Consider the following 19901-nt stretch of genomic DNA (forward strand, 5'->3'; position numbering starts at 1 on the left):
GGGATTAAATTACGCGTTATTGTTAATATTTTTTTCGACTTACACCACATATGTAATAGTAACTAAAGAGTCACTAGGTGGTCACGAAACGTTTTACTATACTTGGGTACAGTACTGTACTTGGGTACTGAAAAACGTTACGGCGAGTTACATGGGGGGGAGGTCAATAATCTCCAAAAATTGCGTTACGTAATACTTGAACGCTCCCTTTATACATTTAACATACACCTTAGTCTTACATATCGTCGTAGATCATATCTAATTGCCAAAAAATCCTTCCATTCATCGCTAATGTGATTAAATCTTATTGTTTAATAATATCGTAGAAACTACGATTCGACCGTTATCGTTCGCTTTAGAATATAGTTAAAATGGCATTTTATGGTCGCTATTTTTCGGCAGCTTATTAAAATATATTTTTATATTAAAATCGTGTTGCTATATTTTTATATGTAATGTATACTTTGTAGTAGTATTTTCATTTTTGGCAGCTCCATTATACGTGTTTTGTTTGTTCTGATTAAGGTCTTTGATTAAGGTAATGAAAAGCAACTTCTGTTATTGTAAATTATTCCGTTTTTACGTTCCAGGTATTTCAATATTTTTTTAATTTTTATATAACTTTACTTAGGAATTGGTGTTAAGCTTTTGTGAACATGGTGTAGCTGAATTAAAGTTTAAATTGTGATTACGTGTTTTATTTAATCTGAATTGGATTTCCCTATTCTAGCCTTCCCTTCCAAAACAAAACGTTCCCTTCAGATCACGAAACTGAACCTGAAATGAAAGAAATGTACGAAAAATACAACTGTTACCATTTTTATTTAAACTTAACATTCAGTCTACAATGGTTTTTCTAAAATTTACCCGAAAGTACCTATTTCACCAGAATATTTATACACAGCTAAATAAAACGGCAAGTTTTTTAAAATGAAATTTTATTGTTTTTTTTTTAGTATTAGTATGATGTTATATCTCCTATTAGTTTTTCTGAAACAATAAATACAATTAATAAAAAAAATTTGTTTAAATTCTGTTTTGGAATGCTCGTTGGTGGTATTCATACATAAAAAACGTGGTGTTAATTGGACGCATTTCTCACCTTGCAAGGAGAGCCGTTCTTCATATATCTGAATAAGGACTCGGCCATGTTGCCAGGTGTGGGAGAAGTGCACTCCTCAAGAGCCTTCACGATGCACGATGTTAAGCTGTCAAACTTAGCGCATTGTTCCTGAAATGAGCGATAGATGGCGTTGTTAGCAAGAAATACGATTCTCGACGCATGTAGGTACTGTTACTTAGAACGTTAGAAACTTGAGCGTGTTTTTTGTACGTCTATATATTATTATTTATTTATTTGTTCAGATAAAATAATCCATCATTATATTAGTATAAACTTACGGACTAGTGTTAGTATATTATTATTAAAGATACTGTTCCGACAGCCTCGACTCAACAGAGATCTTGTTTTAATGCTCGTACAGAGAAAACATCCCGTAAGACTCAAGACTCCTATGTCAAAGTTGCCTTCGCATAGAAACGACTATTCAAGTTGCTGTATTTAGAATAGCCCAGCGCTCTACGAATACAAGTAAAGAGGTTTTCATACATCAATAGTCAGTTTCTTGACGGCTTCGACGCCGGTGATGCCTTCCTTCGCCTTTTCAGCACACCCGCGGATGGCACTAGTCTTCTCTTGGAAACATTGGGGACCCTCTTCAGCGATGAACACTGGAATTATAATAATATAGTTGTGTTTTGTTTTCATTTTGAAGTGTGTATAATTTTTTACCGCTTCCGTCCTAGAGGTCCTAGATTCGCTGGCGTTTTTATTCTACGAGTAGTCTATTTATAACATATTATATCTATTGGGAGTTATAGACTACCGACGCAGGAATGTCAAACAAAAGTGGCGTGGATGCTATCGTTACGTATAAATTAAAAATTTAACGTTACGATTTCTATACAAATCCCATTTTTGTCGATATGCCCAATACCCTAGAATTTCTTCGGTTTCTGCTTCCGGTTTTTGTTTTATTGTTATAAAAATCTAATATTGAATGTAAGTATGTATTATACAGTCGACTTTAATATTGGGTTGTGACATAAACGAGGTCTTAACCCTACAATAAATAAAACATATAATCACAGTAACTAAGATAGAAGCAATAAAAATTAATTTAACCAAATTAATTTAAAAAAAGTTAATACTCTAGAAGGCTGCATAACCTGGCCCTTCTGGTGACGTTCATGGTTGTGACGTTCTTGCAAACAGAAATACAAGAAATCCACTCAAAACAGTTTTACTGTTTAGAAGTTACAATCGACAAAAACGTTTACAGAGATTATACTACTTTTTATATAAATAATGTCTAGTGACCTGAGTCTAATAATACTGTATTAAATAAGTAAGTTGTAAAGATACTTACACGCGATCCTATCACCATCCTTATGGCAGACAAAGTCAATAAGTTGTGATGTAGCGTTCTTTCCAGTGCCGATGTTTTCGCGGATACTGCTATCCAGACATGGAGACACGCCGTCAATCAGTGTGCTGATGCAGGTTTTCAGCTCTGGAGACTTTGCGCAGTATCTGATGAAATTAATATTAATTATAATTTGTTACAAAATTCAAAGTCGTTTATTTATTTTGGTAACACAATGTACACTTATGAACGTCAATAATGAAATACATATTTAATGCTTCTAATTTTACATTTACTGCCAGTTCTCAAATCATAACGTAGAACGGAAGGTAAGAACTGGCAATAAATTCTCCACCACTCTTTTTAACCGCTAAGTTTTTTGTTTTACAAAATGTTTGTAAGGACCTGCAATACTACTTTTATATTTTTACAATATTTTCCTTATAAAAGGTTCACAAAGTTCGTTTCCATACTCCTCCGAAATGGCCCGACCGATTCTTATGATATTTTTTATGCATATTCAGTGAGTCTGAGAATCGGTTACTATATATATTTCAAACTCCTAAGGAGTGTCCACCCCAAAAAAAAATATGTTTCCTAGAAATAATATACATGGCAAAACAAACGTTAGCCATGTAAAATTGTATGGTTTTATAGACAATTTCGAAACATGGATAATAAATAGGAAAAACTACATTCTTCGTATAAGATCACTCTTCGTTCTAAAGGTACTTACTTCTTAAAGACCTCATCAAGAGCGCCGTTGGGTTTGGCTTCTTCTATTTCCTTCTTAATGGTTTCCAAGTTGAATAAACCCTTGACACAGTCAATAAAAGTGTGCACGGTTGTCTAAAATCAAGGAACTTTGTCATTATCACTTTAATTTATCATTTAAGGTCAACGGCCAGTGATATGTGTGCTTACTTTGTTACTTTTATCAAGAATTGTTTTTATAACTATCTCAACCTTACAGAAGTGTCCTCCGAATGTATTTCCATATTTTTTAAAGTTATACTTCTTTTGGCGCGTTAGGAAAAATGATGAGAGTAAATTTTTACGATGTGCGCGCACACCGTCACAAAAAACCGACACCCTGAATATCTGTTCAAACGTCGGTAAAACAGTCTGTATATATATTTAGATATTCAATGTATTATATATATATTATTATAGTTGAATAAGTATTACGGCTACATTAAAAAAAAATCAACATGATTATATTATTTTGAAATGGCTGCCCTGTAAAGTTTACTATTTGTCAGATCCGTCACTATTCTACGACTATGACGATTTGTAACAAAAATACATACTGTGATTTCGTCGACTTTTCCTTCAGCGCCATTCCTTTTACACGTATCGGCAATTACTTGTTTGACTTGGTTGCGCTGTTCCTCAGTGATCTGGTATTCGGCGAACACACCTAAAATCATTAACATTTATATTAATGGCGATGACGATTTAATTATTCTTAAGTCTACGTTAAAATAACTATATTTGAACTAGGTTTTCATATGTTCCGGATTCTTTGTGATGTAGGTTTTACAGAGATACATGTTTTATCTGGCCATAACTATCTATTTAATATTTATTAGAACACGATATGAGGTGATACACAATCACGAACCAAACAACTTAAAAGGCTTATTTGAGTACATGTATGTGTGACAACATATAATATATGTGTTTCAGTTAACACTATGGCAATCAAGACTCAATAAAAGAAACAGAGGTAGGCAATTTAATAGGTGGGCCGATGAAAATGGCCGGAAAGACCAAGACCTGGACGAGATTGGTATACAATATGGAAAAATGGCTTAGGCCTTCGCCAGTAGGCACATACAATCGGTTATCGTAGATTAAGAAAAACTATAATGTATGTATTTTGTATTTCTGATATAAGTATAAATGAGTGGTTGATTGACATCCGCGTAGGTACTGATTCCCTAGTTTCAGTAGCCACTGAATCGCTCCACATAATAGCACCATCTTTCATATGACATTTATTTATTTAAATTATTAATCATTACGAAACAAAAGCATTATCTTAATTCCATGCGCGTGTATCAATACGACCCTTTAACCCATTATCTTTATCAAACAAAATAATAATTACTTTAACTATGATATTTACATTTCACTAATTAACGAAGTAAAATGTTATTGTGATATAAGTAAACAAGTTTACATGTTCATTTGATTTCGACTTTGTAGAATGCAGGCACATCGCATTTATATTAAACGAATCTTGCGTCAGCGACTCCCATTAAAGTACACGAAATCTCGAATTAAAAATAAAATGTGTGTCGCGTTTATTTTTATTTTAGTTTTATTTTAAAGCGCTTCTTTGTACTCACGCTGATGAAATCCGCTTTTTACATAATATTTTTTTAATACATTGTCTTTTTATCATGGAACATTACGATCTAGCCTATCTTAAGACTAATAAGTAATTTAAGTCTAATCTAATTTACTAAAAATGATATTTAATAATCAATAGCACTAATTACAGTCTCTATAATGGGGAAGACATATTGTTCTTGTGTTCTATTATCGATTTAAATGACACAATAATAATGCGCTTCTTGTACTTTACCCTCTTTAGGTGTTTATTTTTTATTGTTCCATATTAGGGTTGCCTGGAAGAAATCGCTTGTTAGCGATAAGGTCGCCCGTTGCCTTATATATTATGTAACCTGCTTTTTAGATTTTTTTTTATATGTATGTTTTTGTATAAGGTAAAGTATAAATAAATAAATATTAATCAGTAGTCAAACGCGACAAACGGAAGACATTCATAGCGCTATGCCTTGTCTGTAGATTTTACCGTAAAAGTAGGTAAAACTGTTTAAACTATGCAGATTTACATATATTGTTATTATGCTATGAGATTCTCAGCGCCTTAAAAGCACAAACCAGTATGTAATTTAATTTCTGTTTTCCTCATCTGATCTTTATTAGATTCTAATGGTGAGTATTAAAAATAACATAATATGTAATAATAATATACGAATTAAGATGACAATAATTTAATAAAATCTTTTTTATTCAAAACTATTCCCGCTTATCCACTTGAACATAAAGTATCGTAAATTTGTGTCTCCAGTCCAAGCTCATGATGAAATATTCAGACACACGTCATGTATACAAGTATCTTAACAGTTCTTACCAATCCGACGGTTGTATTAAAAAATGGAAATGTGGTTGGGCAAGTGGTAATTACGTAAAATTTAACGATACATATATGTATATACAACGTCTCTTTTTTTATTTAAAGGATATCAGTGCCAATATACATATTAAAGTAAAAGTACAAGGAAAACGTTAATAATTCAGAAACCCATTTTTTCGTACAAACAAATTTAGGTAAAATGAGTCCATAAATTTAACACCCTTGCAAATTTATTCATACTAGACATCGGTAAAAAACGACAGCGCCTCGCACTGGCGTGCTAGTTCGGTAGGATCAAAAGAATACTTTAGGTATCGGGACGTTAATATTATAGCTAAGTTCACTTGTGTCAAAATATAGAAATATCGATTTTGTGAATTCCCTCTGCAAACATATAAAAATGTCTCGTCGTCTCCGAAAGGACGGTATATTTAGCACAACGTATTTGTTAAGGTGGTGCTATATATTCTTTCTACCCCTAGATACAACAAACACAAATCGTTTCCACCGTTAAAAAGCCGTGAAACAAATAAAGTGAGTTCTTGCTTACTAATAATTCCCCGAAACGAACAATGTGGCAGACAAGCTGTAATTTTTTCAAGGTATTTCAATTTTTTTCAATTTTTTTAAGAGCCTACCACCAACGCGAAATAAATACGGTTGTGGGGAACCTATGATCTACTACTAATAGTATGACTTTTGTTCGTCAAAAGTGGATATTCACATATAGGAGTTATAGTTAAAGTATCGTTTCTGAATCTCACCCTAAGTTGGTGCCAAGAACATGAGTGATACAATGTAAAAATTAGCCTAATAATAGTGAGTGAGTGCCGGAGTAAATTGGTAAATGGCCTGCACAGGAAGCAGGGGTCTAACATGCACAGAACGAAGTGTCGTCAATGCACCTACTAATTCATAACGATATACTTTGACACTTATTTTAAAAAACGTTTTTTTTTTGTCTTATTTAGTTTATGGTGTCTAATTGTCTTTGGTTTACGAGCTTTACACATTTAAAAAAAGGCCTTATAGATGAGAATTATGTAACGATAAATTCACGTAAATCCGTTAAGATTTTAAATCGCGTTATTAGCTTAATTCTAGAAATCAGTATTACGCACTATTTTAAAATATAAACAAATATAAATAATATACACATTTTATGTGTAGGTTACTTGTATATAACCGACTCCTTCGGACTCGATTTTGACCCACTTTTAACGGACAGATTTAATTCAAACTTTGCGCACCTGTCAAAGATGGCAATGCAATAATCCGTAAAAAAAATTAAAAAAATTAAACTAAAAAATAAATAATTGTTAAAAAAAACTAAAAAAACACGCTTTTAAAGCACATCAAACTAAAAAGTGAAAATTAATTCCTTATTTAGGCTGAAATTTTTTTAGTTTTTTTAAACTATTATTTATTAATACTTACTTAATACAAGTATTTTTTAAATTAAAACTTACCGACAGCCAATAAGGCAAAGATGAACACTTTAAAAGCCATGTTGAACGACGTTTGATCCGAGCCAAGTTACAGCAAGACTGAAGTAGTGACATCGGACTCCACAATTTATTGGCATCCACCATTGACTCAGTGAATGACCTATCCTCATGCACACGATAATATGTCGAACATGCTTATCATTCATATTGCACGACTCTTATGTATAGTTTAAAATTTAAATATAAAATTCAGCCAGGAATAACTAGATTAAGTACTTGAAACTATATGGTGTAAATATAAAAGAATCATACGTATTATTTATGTTAAGTAACAGTTAGCTTTTAAGAATTACTTTCTCGAACGAACTTACGTATATATATTTATACCTTTTTGTTTGATCGAACATTTTTATGTTCATTCAAAAGTATCGCTTTATATCATTGTTGAAAGTTTAATTTATTTCGTAATCTTATAGCTAACATCAATTATTTATAACAAAAAAAAACAATTATACTAAAGATATTGCCAAAGATGGAATACATAATATAAACCAAAATGTTCAAACATTTACAAAAGAAAAAAAACTGTAAGAATTATTAAACACATTTAAGGACCTATCCGGTCGCCAAACTTCAAAAAAGTTAGTAACTACATTGTTTCATTTCATTTTTTGTCATCGTTTCTTGAAGTAGGGCGAATGAAAAAATATATGGTGGAGTTGAGTAGTTTATGTATCCATTTTGAAAGATCGATACACGATTTAAATAACTCTAAATTATTTAAATAACGCTCGATAGAAAAAAAATCCAAACACAGGCAATTTATGACACTTTGAATTCAGTTTATGACGAAAATTTAAATAGAACATGATTTTGAAATTTACACGATATATTTTATCGCAAGCCGATCTATTTCAGAAAAAAAATTGATAAAATTACATTAATTTAATGTTTTACATAACTAATTGTTATTACGGCGCGCCTCAGTGCTCCAGCTCTCCACTGCGCCCCGCAGTCCGTGCTGGGATAGGGCCTTAACTAAGTAATACCTAATACTCCTTTTAGGCATATTTCGTGATAGCTTAAACACGTCATGGCTTCGATAGTGGTCGTTGTCTGTCCGGGCTGCGCGATAGAAGACGGAGTTTCATGCGTGCTGATGTGAGAAACGTTAGAAAATACTAAACTTAAAATCTAAGGAGGCGATTTATTTAAATATTAATAAAACTCACGATCTTAATACCCAGTTTAAATTAAATAAAACGTACTCGATGTTTTTATTAATTTATCACAATAATTATTCCTAAGTATGAATTTATTAACAAATATTTATGTTAAATGGCAAACTAAGATTTTTTATTAATTGATCGTCATTAAAAAATAACAACGTCATGACGGTAGAATCTATAAATTATTCAGTTCCAGCTTCTTTAAATGGTTGCGATTTTATATGGTTCTAACTCCTTTACATAAAGATACTTAATGCGAGTTTTAATAATTATGTCATAATATACAAAGACTTTGTTGCGTACGTAAGTACTTCACGGTGACAACATACTTTGGAGAGATTTGTAAGAGTTTAACGGCTGGGTGTCACAATGCTTGAGCATGGATTTTGTTAACCCGACAAAAAGTAAAAATATATGATATCCACCAGTTTCTTTTATTGATTGATGGAAGTCAATATTGACTCTTCCGTCACATCCCACTATTTAAATACGACATCTGATTGAAAAAAAGATACAGAATACTTGATACAGAATTGTTTATATATATGTAGTAAGTAAAAATCGTCCATAAACCTGAAATGTTACGTTTCAGAATAAGATCAAGAAGAAATACTATTTATTTAGCTCTAAAAGAAGTAGGATAAAAAAAACGACGGGTTGCACTCCGGGAGTGCCGGCAGAAGTGAAAACTTGAATATTAACGTTGTGCATTTTTGATATTTTGGAATGGTTAGGGAATAATTTTGCACGAATTGCTTTAATTATCAGTATAAAAGTACTATCATTTATGTTTATTATTAATATAAACCACAGCGGTTTGCTAATGTAACTTGTTATGATTGTATTATATATTTTTTGTAAAATAAAGAAATTAAAAAAAAAAAGTGGTAGAATACAATATTTATATATTGCGCTGTCGTACACATACATGACAATTTATATTACATTAAATACGCCGCCCCAGCTGTCTACTCTCCATCCGTCTTACGAAACCTACACAAAATAATTAAAATTGGTATTAAATAATTCAATTTGGAAAATTCACTATTTTTTAAGTTGCCATTTTTTATTCGCGTCAGTCTGACCAAATCGTTAATAATAAAGCTTTAGACGTTTCACAAAATTAAACCTTGATGTATTGACTTAAGATCCAAGTCGACATGCATCAATGTATCTGAGGAAAGAGACAAATGAATTAAAACCGTAACTATATAGCACGAAGGATCATAATCCTTTGAAAAAACATCCGTCTTACGAATTTGTCCTGACGCGAGTTTAACATTTTATACCCATTCCAAAAAGAGTACAACGCCGCTAAAGAAGTTTTCAATTCAAAAATCCATAAATAAGTGTAATTATTACAAAATTTGAAGTCTAGCAACTGCCATATCTTTGATACTGAATATCCTTTATGTAATCAGAATTTAACTCGCAGAATCGCGATCACGTGGAAGCTGCGGATACACTAAAAGAACCAAACACAGACTGTCTAAGCACTACAACTTTAACCTATAATTAATCTTTTGTTTAACTGTAAGAAAGCCAATTTGTTGAATATTCATTCCAGTCCACCTTTATGAGGTTTTTAACCTTCTGATGCTCTCTACAAAAGCGTATAGCTTTCATACATTAAAATATAAAAGATAAGTAATGACAGTAGATAGCGGTGCATTTGGTGTGGGGCGGGATAATGACCCAATTGACCCAATTGACTTGCCTATAAAAGAAATGCAGTTGTAACAGAATAGCTCCCTACAAATGTGCAGTATCAAACTTAACAAGTGTATTGTCAAGACGTATTGGCGGATGACCCCAAGCGTTATATTTCGCGATAGTGATAGCTCATTATCAAGGTTATAAATTGTGGATGACTTGGTTTAAGATTAACAAAAGTTATAAACTATTATATTATGGAGTCTGTTACGCCTTTTTAAATCTAAGGCAATATTAAGTAATTTGTTTGAAGTTCTGTAACGATAGATAGTATATTTCAGCGCCTGTTTCTTTGAATTATAGATAGAGCTGCAGACTTTTGTGTCGGGTACATGTCGTCGATTTTATATATCAATTACCTTTTAACATACATAAACATACGGTAGTCACACTTAGCGCTAAGTCTCGCTTTCAAATAACCCTAATAGACCAGTCATTATAGACATTCGAAATCGAAAATTTGATAATAATTCCAAAAGTTTTCAAACTTCGGTCAAGTGAATGGTACATTGGGACGACAATAAATCTCATTTTGCAACCTTGTCCGCAGTCCGGAACATTGTTAAAATTGCAATTAAATTAATTTTTGCGTGAAAAAAATTCCAAAAGTTCTGCAAACTTGGGGAAGTTTTCGATATAATATTTCATATCACGTATAAAATTTGCAACCAACCTAAGTGTACGGAACATTTTTTGTTATTTATTTTATTTTCGATATATCTGTCAAATTTGCAGAACTTTTGGAACGTTTTCCTTCAGTTTAATAAAGAAAAACATTAATTTTTAATAACAAAAAATGTTCCGTACACTTAAATTGGTTGCAAATTTAACACGTGATGTAAAATAATATATTTAACACCACTCCAACTTTGCAGAACTTTTGGAATTTTGGTCTCAAGAACTGAGCAAATTATCATTTTATGCATTTTTAACAATGTTCCGGACCGCAGAGCAGGTTGCAAAATTTGATAGTTTGTTTTAATACCACTCCCGACCTTACATCAAAATTTGAAAACTTTTGGAATTATAATGAATTAATTGTCTTGACTGACTGGACTATAAGACATGCCGGTTCCCTGACAATTTCTGTTACTGTACCAACAAGAGTAAACATAAAAACTAAATCCATTACGCGGGGTTCCAACGTGCGATATCCGAGTGCACTAGGTTAACCACAGCCCAGTAACAAATAAATGTCTTAATTGCAAAATTTGAAGCTTAATAATCGATGCATGCACGATGAAATATGAAAAAAAAGGGTGCGTGTACTTATGTACGCGCGTAAGAAGTTCTACTTCTTTGGCATTATTAAAATAGTTTTTGATTGCATGCATATAATTAGTTACAATTAAATAATTAATCAAAGACTGGAAAAGGAGTCATTAAAGTCAATAAAGTTCAGTTGACAGTGAACAGAGGCGGCGTGCGTGCCAACATGCGCCACTAACTTCTTTCTGTTAATTTTGTGTCACGGTGCGCGCGCATCGCAAAATTTCACTCTCATCAATTTTTCATAACGCGCCTGAAGAAGTATAACTTCAAAAATGTGGTCTGTTTTTAATTTATCCAAGATATCTGTATATAGGTTAGTAACAATTTCGACTTAAAAACCATGGAGTAGCAAGGTGCAACCTTTTTGCATAAGCTATATTATCTCGTTTAAACTAACTCTGAATTTTCAAACGGGGAAATTAAATGTGTTAATGAACGACATTGTACAGCGGAAAACAGACTACTTAGACTAATTTCTACCAATTGACATATCCTGTATCGATGATAATGTACTTTTATCAACGTATTATTGGTATAAGTACAGTCGGCATCGCATTTCTGTATTTTACATCAAAATGTATTTGTCGTAAATATAGATCTTTATGACTCTTCAAATGCTATTTATTATCGCATCTGTGGGCATACAGGGTGTATAATAAAAAATAAGTCTGCTTAAATTAAAATGGTTACAGTATATGGTAGTATTGCCTACACAGGAAAGCTAGAATTTTAGGAAAAATTACTATGAAACAGGCCCAGAAAATTAGCTTGAGTTGAATTAGCACACTATAATGATTGTGGGTATGTATGATCACTTGCCCAAGTGATTTTAAATTAAATATAATAAAAACACATATTATTTAAAACTTTATTAATAATAGAAATAAACGTAAAAAATATTTTACTTAAAATTTCGCTCCTAAATATACAAATCTGGCAAGAATAACTTGGCGCGAGGTAAACTAATTTGACAGATGACAATTTACAAAGTTTTTAGTCTTTGAAGCGGCGTTCAGTGTTCAGTTAAACAAACAACAATTTAAAAAACTTATATTATTTTCAATGTAGCTTTGAAGAAAATTTAGTTTTACCTTAGTTTCAGCGTTGGGGTCCTAGCCCAAGTTATACTTGACAGCCTGTAATGTAAGTAAAATCGTGCTTAAACCCCTAAGTATGTACGTTTCAGAATATGAATAGCAGCTACAACCGTAAGAAACTGAACTTATTTAGCTCTAAAGGAATTAGAGTAAAAAATCCATAAATTAGTGTAAATATTACAAAAATGGATATCTAACAACTACGGAGATCTAAATATAATAGAATTTTGTTCCATAAATAATTTCATAATAAAGTAAAGCCCGCTTAATACGCTGTATGGCCTGAAGATATCTATGCCGTCAAAAAAAAAACATTCTTTACATGCGTCAAACAAGATCTATTTAAATTTAAAAAAAAACGAAGAACTGCCAAATATTACAGTAATTATACAAAAACGTGTTGGATTGTGTTGTTATTAGAAATTTGATTTATATATATTTAGTAATTTTAAAATACGGCTCTTACGTCATGACAGACTTGTTCTATTGTTTCTTGCTTTCGCCGCGCTAAAAATAATTGTAGAGACTTAATACAATTTTTCGTAATATTACGTCAGCTGTTTAAGGTAAAATGTCATTATTGTCGCTAACACGTTTTTTCGCGCCCTTATAAAATCGTATTAAACGGGATTTACATACTTAATTCAACATTGAAATTGTTTTAAATATCTATAATATTGTACTTTTCACTTCCTTATAAGCAAAGTGCATCATCAAACATACAATTGAGAACTTTCGTTAGACGGCGCCACTAAGAAGTATAGACAAAACGTTCCTTCAAACTAATACTTAAATACGTATTCATTACGAATATTTTAATACAACGAAAGAAAATTCACGATTGTACTATTTAATCAGAAAAGAGAAGTTAATGCAAATGAATATAAGACTAGAAGCGTAGGATAAGTTTTGCGCCATAATTAACAATATCGTACAAAATTATTATGATTCGAGTTTTTTTTATTTAATTTTAGTTATTACATACAACTGGCCATTTTTAAAAAGCTATAGTTGTTTAAAAAATATAAAACGACAAGTTGCCATACTAAAATAATTCATAATGATTACATCTGTAAAAAAACATTATTATGTTGTCCCCAACCCACATATACAATATTTGAGGTTATTAAATTAAACATGATGAATTTTGTTAATACCTATTTTCAAAGAAATTACGAAAGTACAAGAACTTCAAGAGCTATTAAAGGTGTATGGTAATATGTAAAAAAATATTTGAACATGTTTATCGAGTACTTGGTACTTATGTCATCCTTTAATAATATTTATTGCATACATTGAAGTATTTGTGTCATCTTTCGACATATGACTTTGACTTTTTATTATTATTTTTTCTCACTAAATTCCCTTTGTATAGTTAAATAAAATAAAATCAATTTTGTATGAAAAATTTCAGTTGTAAACTTAAAGAGGGTATTTGTAACCTAAACACAAATAAATATCGTTCGTATTGTAAAGTTAAATTACAGGTTACAATATCCTATGAGCAAAACCAGGGATCAATATTCAAAATACAATCGTAGTTTCTACGAAGCGTAGGTGTTTTTAAAACATTTTTAAAAATGTTTTGCCTATAAGCACTCGAATTTCATGTTCTGTACTTTTATATCTATTTTATGTTTAGTATATAATTTTACTAGGTGGCGCTGTACTATTGGCACTCATTGCTTGCTCAAGAGTGTCGAGTCGTCTATACGCATGACCTCGGCTATTTCTTCTGCGATTCGTTTGACGTCCTTCTACAATGAGACCCAAAATCTAAAAAAAAACAAATAAAATATCATATCTATGCATGTATGTAACTTAGCACTAAGTTTTGTTTCAGAATCTTCAGAATTAACGTAGTTAGACTTAAACAAACTAGAGGGCGTCAAAATCAAAAACTATAATCCCTTTTAGATTTGTGAAAAACAGATAGTGAAAAAGTGTATATATGTATCAGTATTTTGCTAATACTACAATAAATCCCTTTGAAAAATTACTTGCTTACATACATTTTTATGTATTTAGTATTCATAAATACTAATAACAGGTTTTTATTTTTTTTATCAAAATGTGAAAGACTTGAATATTCTTGAAATTCTTAAATCAACCCTGTGATTCCAAATTAATAAAAAAATAATAAGTTTAATGAAAATAAAAATATGTTATAAAAGTTCTTACCAGTTTTGTAAGTCTGCTCTTGTTATGATATAGAATATAAAGGAGAACCACGAAAACAATGCTTGTCAGGAAGAATGGAAAGAAGTGGTCATCCTCCTCCGACATAGTGTCTTGTATTGCATTGGGATACACTTCTGTAATTAATAATAATAATAAACAAGAGAATAAAAACAGAGCTGTTTCGCGCTTCCCGCTCTACGCCCTTGACTTGCGAACTGGTAGTTAATGTAAATTTGGAATCAATTTAACATCTTTTCTGGTGACGTTCATAAGTGTACTAGGTTACATCTTTATATATATAATTCTTCTGTGAGTGTGTATGTCACTGAACTTCTCTCAAACGACTGGACCGATTTTGATGAAATTTTTTGTGTGTGTTCAAGGGGATCTGGGAATGATTTAGATTCACAAATCAGCCCGCCAGATGGCGCTGCAGTCGGTACTTTCATACTTTGCTTTACTAATTGCTTGAAATATCATGCAGACAACGTCTGTCGGGTCCACTAGTATATGAATAAAGTTATTTAGAGTTTGAGTTTATCTGCACTGGTGAGGTGACAAATTTGCTTTCCTATATTATTACTAAGATGTGTTTCATTAAAATGCAATAGTTTCATTTATACTTCATCATTAATAAACTGATTATTTTTTTTATTTATAAGTTCTAAAACAATGAGTACTCATAAAATAATACAAGGAAATATTACATCACAAACTTACACACATACACATCAGTTATATTAGAACATAAAGCAAGGGAAAAAATTAAAAAGCAACCACAAAATAAAATAAATATTAATAATTAAAACTTAAACCTCATTAAAACCGTGATAAACAAGGTTACAGTAAGTTGGAAGAGTGTTGTGAAACATAATATTAATATTTACACCAATGTTCGCCTGAGAAAACAAAGCCTTTAAAATCAAAGGAAGCAGCAATTGTTATAATATAATAGCATTTACATAAACATTTTATTGGGACTATAGTAATATTGCACAAAGGCATTTATTTCAAGGTTTTTTAGCCAGCTGTTTAAATAGTACAGTTTTAATGTTATACATTTAACATAATTGATAATTATCATTATAATTTATCACAAACTATATCAGTTTTTTTTTAGTTCTTTATCTGATTGAAAGATAACAATTTATTAGATACAATATATAGTTTAAAAAAATTGAAGCAAAGCAAGAGACTAAATTGATAGATAAATAATATAATCAATTTGATTTTATCAAAGTTTTATTCAAATGTGTTGTCCTCTCAAAGGCCTTTAAACAATTAATATTTTTATACTAGTTAAAATTGTATCTCTAAATGTCACTAGTATTATTTACTATAACATATATTTATCAAAAAACTGATTTATATCATAAGTTAAAAATAACATTAATACTGCTCTATGGCTCAAATAGAGATTATATTTAGTTCATTCATGTCATAAGGAGAAATTATTTTATAGCTAAAGTCGCATCTAAGTTTTAGTCATTCTATTATTTTAAATAAATACTGACTTTACATAAGCTGAATAAAGATGAATAAAATGCATTTACCTCTTTGGGGGATATCCATAAATGATGTGTGTGGTAATTTATTGATACTAGAATTCTCCTTTAAGGGCTTTTCGATTTTTGGCTCCAGTTCATTTCCGTCATTAATATTGTCTGCATCTGATAGTGGATCGTCATCTGAATCTAAAAACCAAAAAAAATTGTCACAAAGTTCCTTAACAGGAGTATGCCTTACATGCTGAAGTATCCAATTTTCTGAACATAGTGTTTAGATTCCACACTTAGGGCTAGGTGGGACGTTGGAAAATAATAATGCATTTTTAAATCTGTTTTACTGATAATATTTCTTAATGACCATGGGTTACCTTCACTTGTTCAATGTGATGTATGCTAGTACAAATGAATTATTAATACTTTTTAGAGAGATGATAAGTTTGGTTTTTAAATAATAAGATTCCTTCTTAAAAAATGTAAAGCAATGTTTCTATTTATAATCGACCCATTTGCTAAGAAATATAATTAATAAGATGGTACTTTATGACTTCCAATTATCAATTATAATAAGTTGTGTAATGAACTCTTACCAAGGTCATTTCCAAAATCATTGTTTGTATCATCCAAATCCTGTTCAAGATTAGCTTTTGGATTATCAGCCACTGGTTTAAAATCATTTTCTTTCTCAATATCTTTAATTTCCTTATCAACATCAACTTTTAATGTTTCTTCTATGTTTGTGGGTTTTTTGTTGGATATTAAGTTTGATTGTGCTATATCATTTATCTCACTTGGCTCCTTTTCTTCCACTTTTGTTGTTGATATATTAGCTACTGGTTGACTCTTTTTAGTTGTATCTTGCTTTATTACATCAGTTAGTATAGGAATTTCCTGCTTAGTAGATTTTTCAGACAAATCCTTATGTTGTTGTGACTCATTATTTAAAATTTGTGAAATAGGAGCATTGTTTGTTGTTATAGCTTCTTCAGACTTAGTTTCAGGTAAAACATCTAGGTTAGGGGGTTCGTTGGTACTAACTTCTGCTATAGACTTTTTTTGTAGCGTTAGCAAATCTGTACCCCATTTAAAATATTTACAGAAAAAGTTTGAATCTTCACTAAATGTATCATGAATACTACACACTCTAACACAAACCACTTTTGTTTTGAATAATGTGTCCAAAATAGCTTTGTACTGTGGTGTAATAGATTTCCATTCTTTTGCATCTTCACATAATGTTAGTACATTGTAAGTAAGATTTATTTTGTTGGTGTAATTTAATTTTAGATCCATTTCTGATCGACCAAATGCTGTACATAATTGACTGTTTATTTCATAAAATATTAAACAATCCAGATTTACATGATTTTCTCCTGGCGTAGTTTTGCAGTATTCCAACTGACTTTTAATTAATTCGGCCAAGAATGAGTTTTCGCAACTCTTAGCTAAACTAAATAAATCTTTTGTTATGTTAGCGTTTTGTATTTGTGTCGTGTTCTTTTCGACAGGTAATGCCAAGGCAAGGCATAGTAATTGCAATAACAGTAAAAAGTATTTGGCCATTCTCTCTACACAATTATCACCGTGAAAACTTATACATATGTTACTGTAACAGTATGGAATAAGTAAAAAACCTGTTTCGGTTTACCACTTTTTGCTTGCGGTTAGATTTTAAAAAAAATACAAAGTTGGTATGTAACACTTTAACATGAATTACTAAATATCATATTATAGTATATTTTGGATTTTATAGCTTTGAGAGTTAAGAGTTGAAACTTCAGACTTAAGGTTGACTATTGATAATTAAACCTAATCGTACTATCTCGTCACTTGGCTGACGTCCGTGAAAATGTCCACTGTCAACTATCAATCGCGATAGTATAGACTATAGTCCTTTTCATGAAAGAAGTCCCCCAGACGCGGCGCTGCAATCGCATGACGTAATGTTGCCATTTATGAGTAAAAAATTTACCTATTTTATTTACACTTAGCAGATGTATAGGTCTACCAGGATCTGATGGCAAAAAGGGAAAAAAGAAATTGACGCTAGCAATACTGGGGAAATTGGAGTAAAACGTTTTGATACTTTTTTCCCCTTAAAGCGGCTGATTGTATGTGATACATGCAAATATACAAATTTATCCAATGATCAAGGATAAGTTTTGAAAATTTTACTGTGACGAATTTGGGGTTTGAAATTTAGATGAAAACTCCAATTATTCTGTTCATGAGTTTATTAATTAATTATAGGCTATTAGAACTTGAAAATGGTTCCAAATACTTCACATCCATAAAAAAGTCTTCATATGAAGAGGAAGACGCAGTATTTAAGATAAACCTATCCTCCTGCATCTCAATTAACTGTTCTTGTTCTATGAACTGATTTTCAATTTTTATTAGATGTTCACAAGATTTTCGCCATTCATCGATCCCTACTTGAGAGTAAGCTTCTTAAATCTCTTCTCTGTTAAAAATTTTATGTTACTTGCAGGTATAGTAACGTTTTTACCCGCAAGTGTTTGTTTCATTATTCCCCAGATTAATTCTATGGGGTTTAACGTACAATGATATGGTGGGAGCCTCAAGACATCGTGGCCGTGTGATTTAAAAATCTCATCTATCTGATATTTAGTTTTTTTTTCAATTCTAAATCAAAACCACCTAAATAAATACGGCTAAATACGCCTCTGTTAGATCTGCCCTCGGCAACAATTCGTCTTATGGTAGTATTAGAAACCCCTGAAATAAACCAAAGTTTATATAATTACATAATATAATACACACGAAAATCCAATAAACCAAAGTATCAAGACGTATCATTCCTACTAACCAGTCAACACTTGCATATAGCTCAATATCGATGATTGTGCATGTTTTGCACCTTGTTGATCAAGTATTCTTTGATAAACATTAAAAACAATACTTCTTGCTTGCGATCGAAGAGGTTTCTTCGACATTTTCACCACTTTTTAAAGGAAATTTGAAGCCAAAACAAAAACAATTCCTCGAAATTTCAGTTGACAACTGAATTTTTTTTTTGTTGCCATATGAAAATCGCTAATTTTTAAATTTTTTTTTTGCCATCAGATTCTGGTAGACCTATAATTTATCAAATAATATTATTTTCTGGATACTTCGATGAAACAATATTTCTGTTATGTAAAAAGTATATTTTTATTTACTTATATTAGTGCTGTTCTACCTACTTGCAGGGAAAAGATGAGAAAATAGGGTAAAGAAAAGCAATACAATTTTTTATTCAGTTTTATTGCATAATTGGGTTACAAATTTTTTCGAAGTACACGCCGCTGTTATACCTTCGTTTGTAATTCTTGTTTAACAGTTTTCTCTGACACACCTGCAATTAAATTATGAACAATTAAAAATAATAATAACTTTAAGTTTATAATGCTTATGTAATATGTAATATATGTTTTAATTTCAGTTACCTAGTTTCATTACGTTATGTATTTGTTCAATTTTGTCGCAAAAACGAATTTATATCATAAAAGTCCCATCAATACAGCAAAAAATTATTAAATGGCAACTCTAAAAAGTACCTGTTATGGCGGCAACTCTCTTCCGAACATTGTTTAGCGATATTAAACCTTGATTCTTATGTTCCGCTTCACAGAACTCTTTCACCTTTAATATCATTTCTCGAGCCGAACTTTTTACAACTTTCGGCATTGTAATCAATCTTTAAAATGCACTAAGCTAGTTAAAAATTCACAAAAATCTACCACAACAAACGAACTTGATAATATCGACGAATGACAACATTGCCGACCTGTCAAATTTAGTTCCAAAAATCACCGCGGGACTTCTTTCATGAAAAGCACTATAATATAATATAATCTT

The 19901-nt window shown here is 31.1% G+C and overlaps 2 protein-coding genes across 3 annotated transcripts; both read right to left on the reverse strand.

Annotated features, from left to right (window-relative positions):
• Positions 1-682: 682 nt before the first annotated feature.
• On the reverse strand, positions 683-7201 carry LOC125060288 (27 kDa hemolymph protein-like). Of its 2 annotated transcripts, none has more exons than XM_047665108.1 (7): positions 7065-7201; positions 3737-3846; positions 3163-3275; positions 2430-2593; positions 1610-1731; positions 1103-1231; positions 683-777 (listed from the first exon to the last, which is right to left on the reverse strand). In XM_047665108.1, the coding sequence occupies exons 1-7, from the start codon at positions 7102-7104 to the stop codon at positions 727-729; spliced, it is 729 nt and encodes a 242-aa protein (XP_047521064.1). In that variant the 5' UTR covers positions 7105-7201; the 3' UTR covers positions 683-726. The 2 variants fall into 2 exon arrangements, with proteins under 2 accessions (XP_047521064.1, XP_047521065.1); XM_047665109.1 differs by lacking the exon at positions 683-777 and adding an exon at positions 804-990.
• Positions 7202-12111: 4910 nt separating this feature from the next.
• LOC125060266 (trans-Golgi network integral membrane protein 2-like) lies at positions 12112-17658 on the reverse strand. The gene is made up of 4 exons (XM_047665076.1): positions 16631-17658; positions 16089-16229; positions 14536-14669; positions 12112-14130 (listed from the first exon to the last, which is right to left on the reverse strand). The coding sequence occupies exons 1-4, from the start codon at positions 17601-17603 to the stop codon at positions 13993-13995; spliced, it is 1386 nt and encodes a 461-aa protein (XP_047521032.1). The 5' UTR covers positions 17604-17658; the 3' UTR covers positions 12112-13992.
• Positions 17659-19901: the final 2243 nt, after the last annotated feature.

This window comes from Pieris napi, chromosome 21, assembly GCF_905475465.1.
Source record: "Pieris napi chromosome 21, ilPieNapi1.2, whole genome shotgun sequence".
NCBI lineage: Eukaryota > Metazoa > Arthropoda > Insecta > Lepidoptera > Pieridae > Pieris > Pieris napi.